Source organism: Acinonyx jubatus, chromosome D4 (assembly GCF_027475565.1).
Source record: "Acinonyx jubatus isolate Ajub_Pintada_27869175 chromosome D4, VMU_Ajub_asm_v1.0, whole genome shotgun sequence".
NCBI lineage: Eukaryota > Metazoa > Chordata > Mammalia > Carnivora > Felidae > Acinonyx > Acinonyx jubatus.
Window position 1 is genome coordinate 2,271,887 of NC_069391.1, and position 16,510 is coordinate 2,288,396.

The 16,510-nt window shown below is 63.0% G+C and overlaps 1 protein-coding gene across 1 annotated transcript; it reads right to left on the bottom strand.

Annotated features, from left to right (window-relative positions):
- Positions 1-596: 596 nt before the first annotated feature.
- On the bottom strand, positions 597-10,821 carry MYMK (myomaker, myoblast fusion factor). Its single transcript, XM_053204400.1, has 5 exons — positions 10,539-10,821; positions 6,125-6,239; positions 5,172-5,320; positions 2,259-2,375; positions 597-1,787 (listed from the first exon to the last, which is right to left on the bottom strand). Exons 1-5 carry the CDS (start codon positions 10,671-10,673, stop codon positions 1,638-1,640), a joined length of 666 nt encoding a protein of 221 aa, XP_053060375.1. The 5' UTR covers positions 10,674-10,821; the 3' UTR covers positions 597-1,637.
- Between the last annotated feature and the right edge of the window lie 5,689 nt (positions 10,822-16,510).

Below are 16,510 nucleotides of genomic sequence, written 5' to 3' on the forward strand. Positions count from 1 at the left end.
TCCTGCCCGGTGTCTCCCCTTGCGGAGCTGGGAGACAGGCCAGACAGGACGATGCTGTTTCCAGGGGGCCCTATCTCTTCACGGTGTGAGCGGGCACCTGTGTGTGCACACCCCTCAACCGGACCAGAAGCCAACGGAAGCGGCTTCTGCCCCTCCCTGCGCCGGGCGGGGGATGCGGGGACATGTCCGTCTGGGAGGACGGCCCTGAAGCTGTGGGCTCAGCTTCCTCAACTGGGAAGCAGAGCGAGGCTGAGGCCTGCTCCCTGGGGCCCGGCCAGGACTCCGAGCCCATGCGAGCTGCCCAGAGGCTGCTCTGTCATCCAGTCTGGAGGCTCAGGAAGGGGCTGAGCCAGAGTGAGACTGTGGGCGTCCGGGCCCCACACGTGGGACCTCTGGACAGTCAGGGAGGCCGACAGACCGGGGGTGCCTCGCCGAGGGGCCAGCCTTGTCCCCAGCTCTCTCCCGGCCCCCTGAGGGGAGCAAGAGGTGACTTCAGGACAAATAAGGGGCCGCCCCGTGCGGTGGGGGTGGGGGTGCACCGTCTGGAAACACAAAACGGGCCCCAGACAGGTGTAGGTAACTTCCTGCCTGACAGATGTGCCCACATCATTCGGGAAGCTGGGGTGGGCTGGGGCTGCTGGGGAGGCTCAGGTTTGTGAGGTGATGTCTGGGAGGCCGGCTCCCGCCCTCGCGGGGCCCAGCGCAGACGGGCTGTAGGCGGGAGCCGGCCGCCCTCCCTCAGCACTGCCGCAAGCCTGCCCCGTGCGCCCGGCTCTGGGCCCGCCGGCCTCCGCGCGGGTGTCCCTGGGCCCAGACCCCCTTCCCACGCTGGCCGTTAGCCCAGGGTGGACCCGCTCTCGAAGGGCCAACACAGGTGCTCGCGCCCAGCCCGTGGGCGGCTCCACAGCGAGGGGGCGGGCTTGGTGGCGGTGGGCCTGGCCCGGGTCTGCACTCGCCTGCTCGAGGCCTCGGACACACCATGGACCCTGCGCCTCGGGCTTCTGTCTGTAGAAGGGAGTGATCATCCTTTAATGCAGACTTGTTTTACCAATTAGATGAAGCGATGATCATACGGCTTCTGGCACACAGGAAGGTCAAGGGTTGAGGAGCTTCCTGTGGGCTGCCGTTACTGACAGGGCTTGATTCAGGGACCCGGCTGGAGGGACGGCCAGCAGGCCTGGACGGAGCTGGCCCCCACTGGCCTTGGCTTCCTACACGGGTCTGCTCAGAGCCCGAGGGCACAGGACAGAAGCGGTGACAACCAGGGCCCAGGAGGAGACAGGTGTTGTGAGGGGGACATGGGCAGAGTCCCTTTGTGGCTGCGTGAGGAGGAAAGGGGGACGGGGGGGGGGGACACATGTTGGCTGTGGGGTCCTGTGGACGCAGACTGGCCATGACTGTGGGGGAGCAGGAGCGGGGCAGGAAGTCCTTTTCTTTCCAGCACGGTGGTTTGTCCTCCGTAGAAACCTAGTAAGTGGGCTCCCAGCAGCCCTCGGCAGGATGCTCCCCAAATCCCTCTGAGGGGAGACATTTCTCCCGGATGCTCAGAGCCGGGGGGGCCATGGGGGTCTCTCCGCAGGCAGGAGATGCGGCAGGGCAGGGGCTGGCAGGGGGCAGGGGGCAGGCGCGGCGCGCAGTCAGACGCAAGCACAGCAGAGGGCGGGGCAGTTCAGCTTGGCGGGGGGCCCCGAGCTTCCGGCCTTCTTGTTGACCTTGGGCAGCAGGAGGACGAAGGACATGGCCAGCGCGCAGTGGTAGAAACTGTGCACGTAGGTGTAATCCCAATCCTGCAGGGGTGGGGGGGGTGGGGTCAGTCTGGGGCCCCAGGCCCCCCTCCCCGACGCTCTGGGCGCCTGCTTGCATGCCGGCCTGCCTGGCTCCCCAGGGCATCTGCCGGTCACCTCCCCGCCCCCACTCAGGAATGTGGCCAATGGCCTCCTCCAAGGAGCCTCCGCTCAGTGTCCGGCCCAGGCCATCTTTCCTGACATCAGACCCCACTCGCTAGGCCTTTGACAAGGAGTCCGGGGCTCCTCCCTGCCCCCCTCCCTCCTCCCTCCTCCCTGCGGGTGCTGGCCCCCACCCCAGGCCCCATCTGGGCCGTGCGCCTCGCCTCAGGTGCGCGCAGGCAGCGATCGATCGCCCCGGTGCTGGGGACGGAAGCAGGCTGTGGCGGGAGGGAGGGAGGCTCCCCTCCGCCCACCCGGAGGGACAGAAAAGCAGGAATGTGAGGCCACCCCGAGGAGGCTCAGGCCTTGTACCTCAAAGAAGAATCGTAACATGAGGGCCAGCGCCCCGAAACAGAGGCCGGGGCCTATCTGCTGGGTGTAGACGCTCTTGTCGGGGTACAGACCCTTCTTCTCCTTCATGAGCTGCAGCTGCGGAGAGAGTGGCCGGTGATGCGGGGGACGCCGCCCTGGGCTGCCCGGAGAGCTCGCCCCGGGCATGAGCACCTTGGCTACACTCGGGCAGGGGCTGGGGCGCAGGGAGACGCCCCACATGCCCAGCCTCGCGGCTGCAGGACCCAAGGGAGCCCCCAGCCTGGACAGCTGAGCTGGGAACTGCGGGGCCAGTACCCCCCCATGGGGACCCCACCCCTGCCTGCCTCTTCGGGATGTAACAAGGCCACCCTTCCACATGCACCTCCCCCAGCCGGAGGGGACCCGTCCAGGGCACCAGTCACAGCAAGGGGGTGTTGGAGCACTGGCCCTGCCCGCCAGTATGGCCGGTGGGGGCGCCCGTGTGGTGCTCGGAAAGTCCCTTTGGTTGCTTTCACCGGTGTCCCATCGCAGTATTTATGAGACAGCCTGACCCGCACGTTACATCTGTGGTTTCGCAGGCCCTGATGTTAGCGGAAGGCTCAAGCGGGCATTTGAATTCGGGTTCACATGCACTGAAATCATGCAGTAAATGTAGGGCCACACCCTGAAATCTCGAACCCTTGGGCGTTCCAAAATGTTTCAGAGAGCGGGGTGTTTAGGCCTCTGGCAAGCCTCCACATGCACACTGCGAATGGTGGAGGCCCCCCGGGGGCTGGGGAAGTGCCCCCCTTCCCCCCCACCAGCCCACCAGGTGGAGTGCACAGAGACCCCGAGTAGCCTTGGGCTGGGGCAGGGCAACTTTGGCCGCCAAAGCCCGGTTTTCAGGTTTCTGTAATTTACCATCGCTGATAAGGAATCAGGACCTGCACGGCACACATAGGGCTTGGGTGCGGCTGGGGGCGTCCTGGGTGTGGGTGGCCACGGCTGTGGCTGCCCCAGGTCGTGCCCTAGCCTGGCCTGACCAGCCCTGCACCCCCCGCACCCGGCTCGGCTTCCTCTCCCCGAGGGTTGCTGTTCCCAACTCTGGCTCGAGAAGGGACGAGCCTCCGGGAGAAAAATCCACCCTCATTCCAGGAAACAACTGCCCTTGAAAATCCAAAATAAACTCCACGCTAAATGGTCTGCAAAACACAATTGGAGCCCCAGATGCAGGGAGCCGGGCAGACCTCCTGGTTCCTGTGGCTGGACCCACAGCCCCCAAGGCCGTGGAAGTCCCCGTGAGGATTCTCGGGGACACTAGGGAGTGACTTCTATTCTGGCGGATTACAACGCAGCCCAGATTCAGACCTGCCAAGATCTGCGAGGGGGGGAGAGTGGGGGAGGCGGGGAACGACAGCCCTCCAGGGCAGACCAAGGAGCCTATCCTACTTCCTGCCAGGAGTGAGCGCATTATCGAGGGCTCTGTGTTTATGCATTCCAGCCTGTTCATTAATGTGGTCCTTCCCTGGGCCCAGACACGGCGGACCCAACATGCCTCCCCTCCTCCGAGGCAGCTCCGAGGGGCCTCCTGGGTCAGGCCCAGGCCAGCAGTGCGTCCCTGAGCCCCAGTGAGAAAGAGGCTCCTTCCTTCCCTTGCTTGAAAAGTCGAGGCCCGGCCGCGCTCGCTGCCGCTGTGACTCCTTGCTGGTGGCTGACCTCTCTGAGCCCTACTTCCTTCATTAACCGCCTGGCCAAACAAACCCTCTGCCCCCTGGCCGTGGGAGGAGCCCGGGGCGTGTGGGGAAGGATCTCCCGCAGCTGTAAAATGGGTTGGTGGGCACTTTCTGCAACCAGTTGTCCAGCCGGACCCCTCTTCCCAGAGAACTACCTTCCTGCTTGCTCCCCAGGTGGCCCGGCAGACCATTCTCTGAGGTCCTGCCATCTTGGCTTAGGGCCAATCTTAGGGCCTTGAGTGGGTGTGTGGCCTGGGCTGGGTCGGACCGGACCTTCCGCCAGCACTTGGAGCTGGGACCCCGAGATTCCAGGAGGAGCTCCAGAGGGGCTAAAATGGGGCAGAGGGACGTCCCCCTGGGGCCTGAGCTGCCACACGGCTGGAGAGTGAGCCCGGCCTCAGGCCTGCGGCAGTCCAGACCTGTGTTCTGGCCCGGCAAGGTTCAGCTCCTTCCCTTCTGGGGCCCCAGGCAATGGCCCTGGGTCCATCCTGCCGAAGGTTCCTCGTCAGCCTGGGGAGTGTGAGTTTCAGGCCTCACCGCCGGGGTGGGGGGGGGGTGGGGGGCTCGGTACAACAGAGGATTAGGGGAGGCCTGGGAGCCGTATGTAAGGGCCTACTGGGTGCCATACCCCCCAGGGGTGGGCAGCAGAGGGCTCTCAGTGTCAGAAACTCCAGCTCGAGCTTCCTCAACGCTTACGGGCAGATCCCTCTTCCTGTCGACTGCATACCACAGCCTCCTTCCTCACTAGAACCGAACTCTAGGCTCACCCCCTCCAGGAAGTCTTCCCAGATTAACCCAGGCCATTTCCGATGGGTTTTGTATCTTTAAAGGCGTCACTGTCTGCAATACTATTAACAGCAATACTCTTAACGACTCCTATTTGTTGAGCAAGTGAGATGCCAGCTAGTACTTTTAAGTGCATTGTCTCAGCTCAGAACCAAGCCCACGAGGTAAGGAAGAGACTGTCCCTGTAATGATCGCTTCACAGACCTGGAAGCTGAGGCAGGGGAGTGACGTCACTTGGGTTTTAGGCCCAGAGCCGGTGAGTGCGGGTGACACAAACCACGCCTGTGGGGCAGGGGTGCCTGGTGCTCACCGTCTCTGTGCTTTAGGTGATGTGCTTTAGGTGAGACGGGCAATCGGAGAGCCTGGGGCGGAGGGGTGAGGGGGGTGGGGGGGGGCAGGCCCAGGCAGTACACACCCACTTGGTGGCGATGACGAGGACAGCCACGCCGATGGGGCCCGAGTACACGCCATAGCCCCAGCGGTCGTGGTAGATCCGGACCGCGATGGTCAGGACGCCAAACATCACAAAGGTCGACCTCTTGGGTTCGTCGAAGTCGGCCAGCGCTGGAGGGCGGGGAGAGGAACCGGCAGAGGTGAGCGGCCCCCTGACCCCCCCCCCCCACCCGGCCACTGCTCCCCCAGAGGCATCCCTCAGGGCTCCCAGTGCTGGGCGTCCTCTGCCAGAGATAGCCCATGGCCCAGCCCGGTCACTCCGAGGTCTGAGTTGTTCCAGCGGGTTTGAAGGGAAAGACGTGGACGGAGCAGCCCGGGCGGCACGCGCCCGCCCCTGGGGACCCCTGGGGACCCCTGGAGACCCCTGGGACGGAGACAAGGACACCCAGCTAAGAGACAGGAAAGATCTGGGTCCTTCACGGGCACGTAGCAGGGAGCCCCGAGCGACGGGGTCCACGTGCCCTGACTCACATTGCCGCGAGACGGCGCTAAGTGAGAACAAAGTCGCGGAATGACTTGCGTCCAGGGATTCCATCCCCGTACCGACCCGGGCTGACAGCGACGTGCATCAAGGCTTGCGCGAGCCTCAAGAAACGTCTTGGGGGCAAACCTTGACCTGGGGACAGCGGTCTCCCGGGGGAGAGAGCGGAAGCCCTTCCGCCGGCCCTCGGCACTGCTCTAGAATGCGTGTGTTGCAACAAGCCTTTACCAAGTGTGTACGTTAGAGGTTTCGAGAATGGGAATCCGGGCGTGAAAGGACTGCGCGCTCCTAGACCAGACTGTGCTTGGACCCCGGGAGGGGGGGAGGAGACGCTCCAGATGAGGACTGGGCAGCAGGATCGCTGGGGTCGGGTTTCTCGGGGGGCCCGGCCCGCGGACGGCGGGGAAACTGGGCTTCGGGATGCGGCCACTCACCCATCAGTGAGACCCACATGCTCAGTGCTGTCCCGTAGACGCTGAAGTACTCCAGGACGTCGTGGCGCATGAAGCAGAGGACCGACAGGCCGGGCCCGTTGCAGGCGTGGTGGAGCTGCCGGAACACGCAGGGCAGTTGGGGGCTGGGAGGGACAGCGCACGATGGCGAGGGCAGGCGGGGCGGGGGGGGGGGGGGGGGGCGGGGGCCGGGGCCGGGGCCGGGCCCCAGCCACACCCACACTGCGAGCTGAGCCAGACCACTCACCAGCTCGGGCAAGTCCTTTCACGGCCCCGTGCCTCAGTTTCCCCACCTGAAAAATGGGGGCGCTGCCGACTGCTCCCCTCATGGGGTCTCGCGGGGCTTCGAGGAAACAATCTGTGTCGGGGTCCGGAGCCTGGGACGCGCGCTGAGGGCTCAGACGCGTCCCTTACTTTCTGTGACACGAGTAGACAGAGGCCGGGCGACGCTCCGCTGAGGCTCAAAGACGCGCCCTGCACGTTCCTTCAACAGCCGGGGTTACCGCCAGTGGGTGCAGGTGCGCGTTCCCCGCGGCCGTGGACGTGAGGCCAGGGCCTACTCTTTGGATGCCAGGCGGCTCCTGGGGGGCCTGAGGGGCCTCCTGCTGTACGGTTGACCCCTGTCGTGACTGGGCTACCCCGCAGAGGAAGCCCTCAGCCCCGAGTGGGCACCAGAACCCCCCGGGGGGGGGGGGGGGCTTGTGAATCCTCGGATCGCTGAGCCCACCCTGAGTCGTTAACTCGGCAGTCTGGCGGGAGGTCGGAGATGTGCATTTTTAAGAGTTTTTCAGGCTGAAGCCAGCCGCCAGTGGGGAACACGCTTCGAGAACCACCACAGGGACCCCTGTGCTGCAGACGGCACGGTCGGTTTGCCCGGCCCCTCCCACACTCGTACGGTCGTCTCCTCCACACCTTATTTAATAGCAATTTTTTCTAACCTATTATTTTTTTATTACTTTTTTTTAATGTTTATTTTTTGAGAGAGAGAGAGAGAGAGAGAGAGACAAAGCAGAAGCAAGGGAGGGGCAGAGAGACAGAGAGAGAGGGAGACACACAGAATCCAAAACAGACTTCAGGCTCCGAGCTGTCAGCACAGAGCCCGACGTGGGGCTCGATGTCACGGACCGTGAGATCGTGACCTGAGCGGAAATCGGACGTTTAACCGACGGAGCCCCCCAGACACCCCTCCTGGCAATTTTTAAAGCCAAATGCCTCTATGGGGTATTCTCAAAGCTGTCAACTGACTTCTTACCAAAAACAACTCTTTCCTTGTGCATACATGCATTTCATCATATTAAATTACGTGACGTAATTGTTTTGACAAGTTCCGTGGGCATAGACGAGCCCGGAAACCGGCACAATCGTCTCTCGGTGAGCCCAGCTCAGCGGACGGGACGAGGTATGCAGGAGAGCAGCCCACGTCCGGAGGCCCCAGGGATGTTACAGGGGGAGCAGGAGCCCAGGGCCACCCGGTGAGTCAAGCAAGTTGGGGTGGATTTGGAGCTCATATTGGTTACAATTACGGGTGTCTTAAAGCTAAGGTGCCCCCGGGAGGTGTTAATAGAGGTAGAGTGCCCAGAACAAGGGAGGTGACAGAGTCCTGCTTCTCTCTGTCCGGGTCAGACCCACCTAGAAGACTGTGTTGAACTTTGGAGTCTCACCCTTTGAAGTGACACAGGCAGAGAGGATAGAGAAGAACAACTAGGGAGTGGACATAACTGTTTGGGGAAAGGGAAGCTTCAGGTGAGGCCTGATCAAGGTGCTCAGAACTCTGTGGGATAGAGTGGGGAGAAGGACACTTGCTCCACGTGGCTCTGGCAGGCAGAGTGAGGCCTTACAAGTGACATGAATATTCTCCTGCTACTTCTAGAACGCCATCCCTCCCCCCACCCCCCAGCCCCATCATCTGCTGTCTCTGCACCCACACCTCTCCTTCGTAGCACAGATCACTGTGTAGCATTACGGACTTAATTGCTAAGAGATTCTTGGAGTGTCTGTGCCCTGCCCCCATCAAGAGCAGGAATACTGTCTCATCCCGGCCGTGTGAATGCAGGGTCAGGGAGGCAGGGTTTAGAGCGGTTTGAAGGAGAGCTGACCCGAGATGGGGCGGGGGGGGGGGGGGGGCTCTCCCGCCTGGCCCTTGGTTCATTTCTGTTGGGCAGGTGGGGACGGTGAGATTCCGAGCAGTGCTACCTGCCAAGGAGGCAGGGCAGAGGAGGGATAGGTGCCTGTGAGACCTGCCTCCGTCTTCCAATGCAGGGGCAGATTGGGGGCCCGGAGGGTGCTGGTGGGGGTGGGGTACAGCTGGGGACCTGGTGGGAGACCGCACAGCCTCCAGAGGCTGGCCTCACGGATCCTTGTTTTGTGAGCCCGGCCACTGGCTGCCTGCTTGGGGCCCCCTCTGTCGGTCCGCAGGGTGGGCCAGGCGACCCCCTGTGACAACTGGCCCAGGAGGGTCCTGGGTGGAACGCAGAAGAAGCCACATGGGAGGCAGGGGCTGCAGTGGTGTTGCCTGGGGCTCTCGGAGAGAGGGGTTGAGTGTGGCTTTGAGGTTGGAGGACATTTGTCACAGGAGGCAGCTGCCTCTGCCATTCTGGGCGGGCCAGGGCGGGCCGCTGAGGTCAGCCCGGAGGCAGCTGGGGGCCAGCCCAGCCCCAGCAGGGAGGGGTGGCCTGGCCGTGTCTGTGGGTTCCTGGGTGGGGTCTGACCTGGGCCTGGGGACAAGACCCCTGGCTCCCCTCCCCGGCCCTAAGCCCCCTGTACCCGCAGAGAAGTCCCGCGTCCGCCCCGTGCCTGGGCTTCCCACCTGCCAAACCGACTTCCTGGAGCCCTCCCAAGCAGGGGTCCCTTGTGAGGCCAATGAAATGGCATCGGACAAAATGCCTTGACTGAGCCAGGAGCTCCAAGGTACATCTGGTGCTCACAGTGACACGGGACTCAGCCTCTGTCGGACTCGGTTTCTCCATCCGTCAAATGGGCCCGTCACAATCCCAGGCTCACGGGGAGCCGAGAAGACCACAGAAGACACTGTGTGCAGAGCCCCCGGCACGCCCCCCAGCCTGGATGCTGGCTCCCGGCGGGGGTCTCTCCCACCCAGAGGTGGAGACAAACCCCAGGCAGCCCCTGGCCCCAGGTCCCTGCTGCCTAAGGGGGCGCCCGCCCAAGTGCACACACAGGTGCAGGCACGTCTGCGGACACAGGCGTGTGCTCACACACCTACTGCCCACGGCTGCCCCCGGGACCCCGAGGCCCTGCTGCTGGGGAGCCAGGCCGGCGGCAAAAGGCATCGTGCGATTTGTCACGTCCGGGGGGACGCTCGCCCCCGCGGTGCATGCTTCTCGCGGGGAGGGAGCTGGGCTTCAGTGAAGGGTGAGTCTGAGGGGAGCCGATGAGGAGGACTGTCAGAGCCAGGGAGGGGGGCCAGCCGTGATCGTGGGGGGCTCAGAGGGACATGGCAGCAGGGAGATGAGACACAGACGGGGGCGGGCAGGTGGATGGAAGGATCATCGATTGGGTAGGTAGGGGGCAATGATTGATTAGATAGGGATGTACATGGGTAGGAGTATAGGCAGACAGACAGACAGAAACTAGAGGGACAGATCGAGCCAAAGAGACACGTGGAGGGGCGGGGGGGGGGGGTGCAAAGCCAGACAGGGAGAGACAAGGAGGTTTGGGAAGAGGGCAAGTTCTATGGAGACAGAGCTCCAGAAATCAAGAGAGACCCAGACGCAGACAGAGTGAAAGAAAAAAAGGCAGATGTGGTGAAAAGCAACAGGACAAAGGCAGAGGGAAAGAGCCCCATGGGGAGGGGAGGGGGGGAGAGACAGTGCTAAAAGGCAGCCGTCCAGGCTTATAAATGGAGAAAGAAGGACTCAGAGAGAGAGACAGACGTAGGCCCCAAGAAGGAGAGACAAGCAGACGTGAGCAGGCCCTCCTGAACAGGGGCCAGCTACAGGATTCCAGAATCCTGGAATCAGACTCACCCAGGCCCTACACGTTCCCTAAACCCCACCACCCCCCTCCCGGGGCCCGGTGCGGCCCCTCCGCCCCGGCTCAGCTGCCCCGCGCTTGTAGGTGGGACAAGGGCGGGGGCCTGGGGTGGCCTGTCAGCGGTGAGAGAAGGGGCACCCCGGAGGGGCTCGTCCTGGACCCACCGAATCTCGCCCATTTTATGCACACCGACCCCAGAGTGACTTCCTGGCACAGATGGGGAACCTGAGGTCCAGAGAGGAGGAGGGGGGCCCTCCACCCCTTTCTCCTGGTCTTCGGGCTGTTTCTTTCACCTCCAGATCACTTCTCCTCATCACCGATACAGGCACGTGGTGGAAAGATGGCCCCTCTCCTCCGCCGTGGGGAGGGTGCCCCGCGTGGGTGCCCCCGCGGGGCCCGGACTTACCGCCACGAAGAACATGGTGAACAGGTAGACCATGGCCTCCATGTGGAAGCGGCGCTTGGCAGCGATGCTGACCGTGGGGAGGAAAGCCAGGCTGCTGAGGGTGGGGAGGAGCAGCTTTGCCACGAGCGTCCCCATGGGCCGGGGAGGAGGGCGCCGGCTGGGGAGGAGGGGAGGGTGCGGGCCGCCCGGGTCCCCAGGGCAGAGAACACGGAAGGGACGAGGCCTGCTCCGCTCGGTGGGGGCTCCGATGGCAGCTGTGGTTCGAATGCCCCGAAGGGGGGCAGGGACTTGAGTGCACGTGTTGAGGGCACACGGACAGAGGCCAACAGCTGACGTACCACGTGATCAACACTTGTCTCGGATTTTTTTTTTTTTTTTTTTTTAATTTGGGAGACCAGAGTTATTGATTCACGGAGACCATCCTTCTTTCCTTTGAGGCGACAAAGTCCCCATGAGTACCAGCCTCAACTTGCAGCCTCTTTCCGTCCTGGCCCTCTCCCCAGGGCACTCGGGAGCCCCAGACGAGGGCACCAATGTCCGCTGGCGGCTAGAGGTGAGAGAACCCAAGGTTTAGTCAATTCTTTTTTTTTTTTTTAACGTTTTTATTTATTTTTGAGACAGAGAGAGACAGAGCATGAATGGGGGAGGGGTCAGAGAGAGGGAGACACAGAATCCGAAACAGGCACCAGGCTCTGAGCTGTCAGCACAGAGCCCGACGCGGGGCTCGAACTCATGGACAGCGGGATCGTGACCTGAGCCGAAGGAGGACGCTTAACCGACTGAGCCACCCAGGCGCCCCAAGGTTTAGTCAATTCTAATCACTGAAGGACCCTGTAGACAAGTGTCATATTTTACGAGCCCACAGGCAGGGTCCCGCTCACTCGCCTGCTTTCCGCCCCCCTCTCCCCCTGCCCCACACAGATTCCCCCAAAACAGAACCAACGAAACTGTTTTTTTCTGTTTGTTTACGTCGTCTTGCATCTGTAGCAGACACAGGATGGTCTCCAAAGCGATCCAGGGTAAGGCTGACGATCCAGGGTAAGGCTGACGATCCAGGGTAAGGCTGACGCTCGCTTTCTCCGCACCCCTTGGCTGGCCTTTGGGAAGTGACTTTCCCTTGTTTTAAGAGGTCTGAGGGGAGCCGTCTGGCAGGGTGCCCCCTTATCCTCCGGCCCAAGAACGATGGGAGTGGTGAGCTCCACAGACAGACTTTCTCCCTGGTCTGATTGCTTGCTTGTTTCCTGATGGATGGATTCCTTGTCAGCAGAAGAACATTCTTTCCCTTCTGCTCCATTTTTTTCATCCTGATAAAATTCACATATGAAAAATGCACAGATTTAAAAAAATTTTTTAATGTTTTATTTATTTTTGAGAGAGAGAGACAGAGACTGAGCGTGAGTGGGGGAGGGGCAGAGAGAGGGGGAGACACAGAATCCGAAACAGGCTCCGGGCTCCGAGCTGTCAGCACAGAGCCCGACGCGGGGCTCGAACTCCCGGACCGTGAGATCATGACCTGAGCTGAAGTCGGACACTTAACCGACTGAACCACCCAGGTGCCCCCCAAAGGTACAGATTTTAAGTACAGGTTTGATGCATTTAGATGAGTGCCTACACTTCCGTGACCCATGCCGTGTCCCCGTCACCCCAGGATGTGCCCGCGTGCCCTTTGTCAGCACAGGCGGGCGCTGGCCTGATTTCTGCCTGATTTTGCCTGTTCTGGAAACCCACACATATGGAGCTGTGCAGCACGCGTTCTCGTGGGTCTGACTGGCATTCGCCCCACCAACAGAATGTCCCCGAGGTTCGCCCACGTCGTGGCAAGTGGTTCCTTCGGTCGCGGGGCGCGTAGCGTTCTACTGTTCGGATACGCCACGCTTTGGTTCTCGTGGGAGCCGGGCCGCGGAGTGTGACCGTTCCGGGGACAGTGGGGGCGCCGGGGGAGGGTCTGCCAACGCATCTCAGTGTCTCAGAGAGGGGCCTGGCTACTCCACTTTTCCTTCTGTGGAAGAGCAACCAAAAACCCTTTCCATAAATCTCATTTCTGACCTGAGCTGGCCGGAGCCCGCTTCTGCTGTTTGCAATGATGCATTTGGTCGTGTCATTTTTCTGCGTAAGCGCCTGCCAAGTTTCCAAGGCATCTACCGCCGTTGGGGTGAAGTCCAAGTGTCAGGGAGACCACGGGGCCATCCCCGGCCCCGGTGCCCCCACCACACACCCCGCTCCCCACCGTGCTCTCAGACCCCGTAAGAACATGCTTCCCCCTCCCCTGTTCTGGTCCCTCTGGTCGCTGTCCAGGCCGTGCCATCCGTGGGGAGGTTGCCCCCCGCGCTGGCCCCCAGGCAAGCTGATGGTGCTCCTGTGCTGAGCCCCAGCCTGGCACACGGTCGGAGTTCAACAAACACCGGCTGAATGAATGACTTTGTTAAGAGAATGAATGAAAGTCCGAGGAGGCCAGGCGGCTGCACATTTCAGTCTGGCACTTAGCGGCCAGTTCCCTGCCCCAAATGGGAAAACCAGATCCTGCTGCGTGCAGCTCGGGGCAGGAGGCAGGCGACCCCATGCGGGCCCACCCCTCCGCCCCTCAGCTCCTGCTCGGACCCGGCCCCAGCCCCCAGCCCCCAGCCCCAGCTTCCAGGAGTGGAAATACGAGTAGATGTCAGGTGTCCGAGAACTCTCTGGAGCCATAAACCCTGCTCAGAAGCAGGAAAACATTCCACAGTTGGTTTTGTGCAGGAGTGTGTGTGTGTGTGTGTGTTTTCTTTGCAGCTGTAAACTCCAGGGCCAGGGCTGTGAGCTTGGGGAAGGGAAAAAGAGAAGGGGGAGGTGGTGGAAGCAAGGGTGAGGCCGCTTGTACATGTGTTGCAGTGATTAAGGCAGAAGGGGGCCGAGGGGGGCCGCCCCCAGAGCGGGGGGACAGGTGACCAGTCCAGGGGCAGCCCGAGGAGCCCCTGTAGCGAGGCCGGAAGTGCAGGGACAGCGTGGAGCGGGGCGGGGGTGGGGGGGCCTGCGTGCGGCTCCCCTCTGAGACCTGGCCGCCTGGAGACCGACCAGCTGGCTCGGGGGAAGGCGTCCAGCTCCGAACAGGACTGAAATGACCCTCCGCTCTCCCTGCAGCAGGCGAAGCGATGGGCCTGGGGGCTGGGGGAGGGGGAGGCAGAGTGGAAGGCAGGCTGCTGCTTCCAGGGTCGAGCTGCCTTCGGAGGTGCAGGGGCAGGGGGGGACGGGGCCACTCAACCAGCGGCCTGAGCAGCAGATGTGCAACCCCCCCCGCTTCCCTGCGTTCGGTGACCTCCGCCTGCCAGCCTGCCGTGGACACCCTCCCCCACCGACCCCCACCTGCCCATGTTCCAGCGCACACCCTCCTTCGGCCTGGCCGCTCTCGCGCTCTCGCCTTCCCCCGTGGCCCTCAGCCTCTCCTGACGCCCGGCGGGGTGTGGGCTCCCCCTTGCAACCCACCCCCCTCCACACACACACTGTGTGTGTCTTGAAAACCACTGGCAGGCGCAGACATTTATTCAGCGCCGGCCATGTGCAGGGCCCTGTGCCAAGCACTCTTCCTACTTTGTCCTGTCGGGTCCCGGCAGCTGCTAGAGGGTGGGGTGGGGGGTGGGGGGTGGGGAGAGCTGCCTCTGCCGAGCCCATTTTACAGGGGAGGAGACTGAGGCCCGGAGAGGAGCAGAGACTGCTCGGGGTCTCCCTGCGCGGCCCCAGGCGCCATCTCCGCTCCGCCCAGCAGGTGGCGCTGGCCCGGGGTTGCTGGGGGAGGGGAGGGGAGGGGAGGGGAGGGGAGGGGAGGGGAGGGAGGAGGCCCCCAGGGAGTCCGCCCACCCGTCCCCCCCCCCCCCCCCCCGTCCCTTGCCCCCTCGCCTCGGAGCAGGGGGGTTTTATAGAGGTGCCGAAACGCCTGGAATGGCACGGAGCCCCCGCCTCCCGGACAGCTGTCTGTCTGCCCTGCCCGCCCGGAGAGCGGAGCCAGCGGCTGCGCCTGCGTCCTCCCAGCTTTGAACACCCGGCCCGGAGCTCCCGGGCGGCCCCTGCGCCTTGGCTCCCTGCGTAGGGGTGCACCGAGGCGGGCCCGCACCTGCGGAGCGGGGCGGGCTCTGATGTTTTCCAGCTCGTTCCTTGGGGTCCGCAGCCTGGACCGCTGTCCGGGGCCTCTGCGCCGTGCACGTGTCGCGTGTGTCCGCGCTGTGTGTCTGCGACGGAGCTTGTGAGAGCAATCATGTGTCGTCCTCAGCCACAGGCTGAGAATTAGCAACCCGAGCCACCCCCAGCTTCTGAACGCCTGCCACGTGAGCCAGCCGGAGCACGCCGCCCCTGCCTGGCTCTGGGGCTCTGGTGTGCCCCTCGCCCAGCGAGCCTCAGTCTCCTCATCTGCAAAATGGAGCCCGCGCTGCCCCTGCCTCCCAGGGTCGTGGTGTGGAGCTCTGAGCAGCAGCCGGACCGCCTGTCTGGCCTTGGGGCTTCGTCTCCCTGGGGGTTGCAGAGGCTACCGGGGCCTCTCATGCACCCGCCACCCCCCCCCCCCCGCCCCCCGCCCCCTCCCTGTTCCATATCTGGGTGGAAGGGAGCCTCTTGTGGAATCTGAGAACCAGAGAAGTCTACCCATTTCCTGGGTTCCCCCGCTTGAACTTCGAGCCTTGGCTTGACAGAAGAAAGGCCGAGAAAGTTGGACAGGGAAACAAAGAAGTCCGTTTGGTGGTCCAGCCTCCCACCTGCTGACCCCCGTGGTCTGCAGGGGGAAGTTCTTCCCGAATGTCCAGCCCCTGGGCCCGGGGCAGAGAAAGTTGTCATCTGCCCTGGGCTGGGCAGGGAGCTCACGGGGTCCCCAGAGCTCACGGAGCTCCAGACTGATGGTGCTGGGACTGCCCTCGGGGGCCTGGTCCTCTTCTGGTGTCTGGCCGGTCACCTCCAAGCTGGCCCCTCGATGGCCCAGGGCCTGTTGGGTGGGAAAGCTCCGCTGTCAGAAGGCACCCAGGACGCCTCTGGGGAGACAGAGAGAAGAGGAGGAGGGCAGGCAGGCGGCTGGCGGCCGGGGCAGGGGGACCCGCCTCACACACGCTCTGGCTGTGGTCCCCATGCTTCTGGGCTCCGCTCTGGACACTTTGCCGTGCAGCACAGGGCCTGGCTCCGCGTGTGACTGTTCAGCCACCAGCACCCCCAGCCCGTCACCCCATGGCACCCCGTGCCCCTCCCGTGCCCTGGATCTCTCCTCCTCCCTGAGCCTGCCTCACGGTCTGCCTCCTGTTTTCCCACACCCCTGCTTGGCGTCGTTAGAAATGTGCCTGCTTTCCCGCTTCCAAACTCCTCCTCGGACATCCAGAAGGCTCCAGTGGCAAGACATCTCCTAAAACACAGCCGGGACCCGCAGGTGGTGGCGGGTGGGGTCTCCATGTGGCAAAGGCCCTGGGGGATGTCAGCAGGCCAGCAGGGAGCTCTGCCTCCGGAGAGCGGAGAACCTCAGAGGACAGGGGCCCTGGCGTCAGGAGCCACCACACACATCCGCCCCTTTGTTAACCGAGCACCTACTACGAGCCGGCCCCACAAAGATGCCCTGTGACCTGGGAGCGGTCCCCGCTCTGTGGGGTCTCAGCTGCTGGTCAGGGAAGAGCATTCAGGCCCGACATGAGAAGCCTCAACAAAGTCCCAAGGGCTTCCTGGAGGAGGTGGCCCTAGAAGATCGGCTGGGGGTGCTGAGCATGTCCAGATGGGTGCAAAAGAAGGGCTCCACAAAGTGGGGAACAGGACCTGAGACAGGGGCTCAAAATACTCGTAGTGACTCCAGGGAGCCCAGACGCAGTTTGAACCATAGGAGGGACCCAGCCAGGAGGCAGCGACCCCGCTGGGTAATTTGTGGGGCTCAGTGCAAAATGGGGGGGGCCTTTGTTCAAAAAGCAGGACAGAGCTTCTTTCCTCCCCGATTCTCCGGACGGACCGTGTTATTTTCTATCCGAGGGTTAACGCCGTGTTCC

Coding starts and splice junctions, on each gene's coding strand:
- MYMK (XM_053204400.1), bottom strand. CDS start 10,673: ATGGGGACGCTCGTGGCAAAGCTGCTCCTCCCCACCCTCAGCAGCCTG. Junction 2,376..5,171: donor TCGTCATCGCCACCAAGTGG/GTGTGTACTGCC, acceptor CTCTCTCCGCAG/CTGCAGCTCATGAAGGAGAA. Junction 1,788..2,258: donor TGTTACGATTCTTCTTTGAG/GTACAAGGCCTG, acceptor CCACCCCTGCAG/GATTGGGATTACACCTACGT.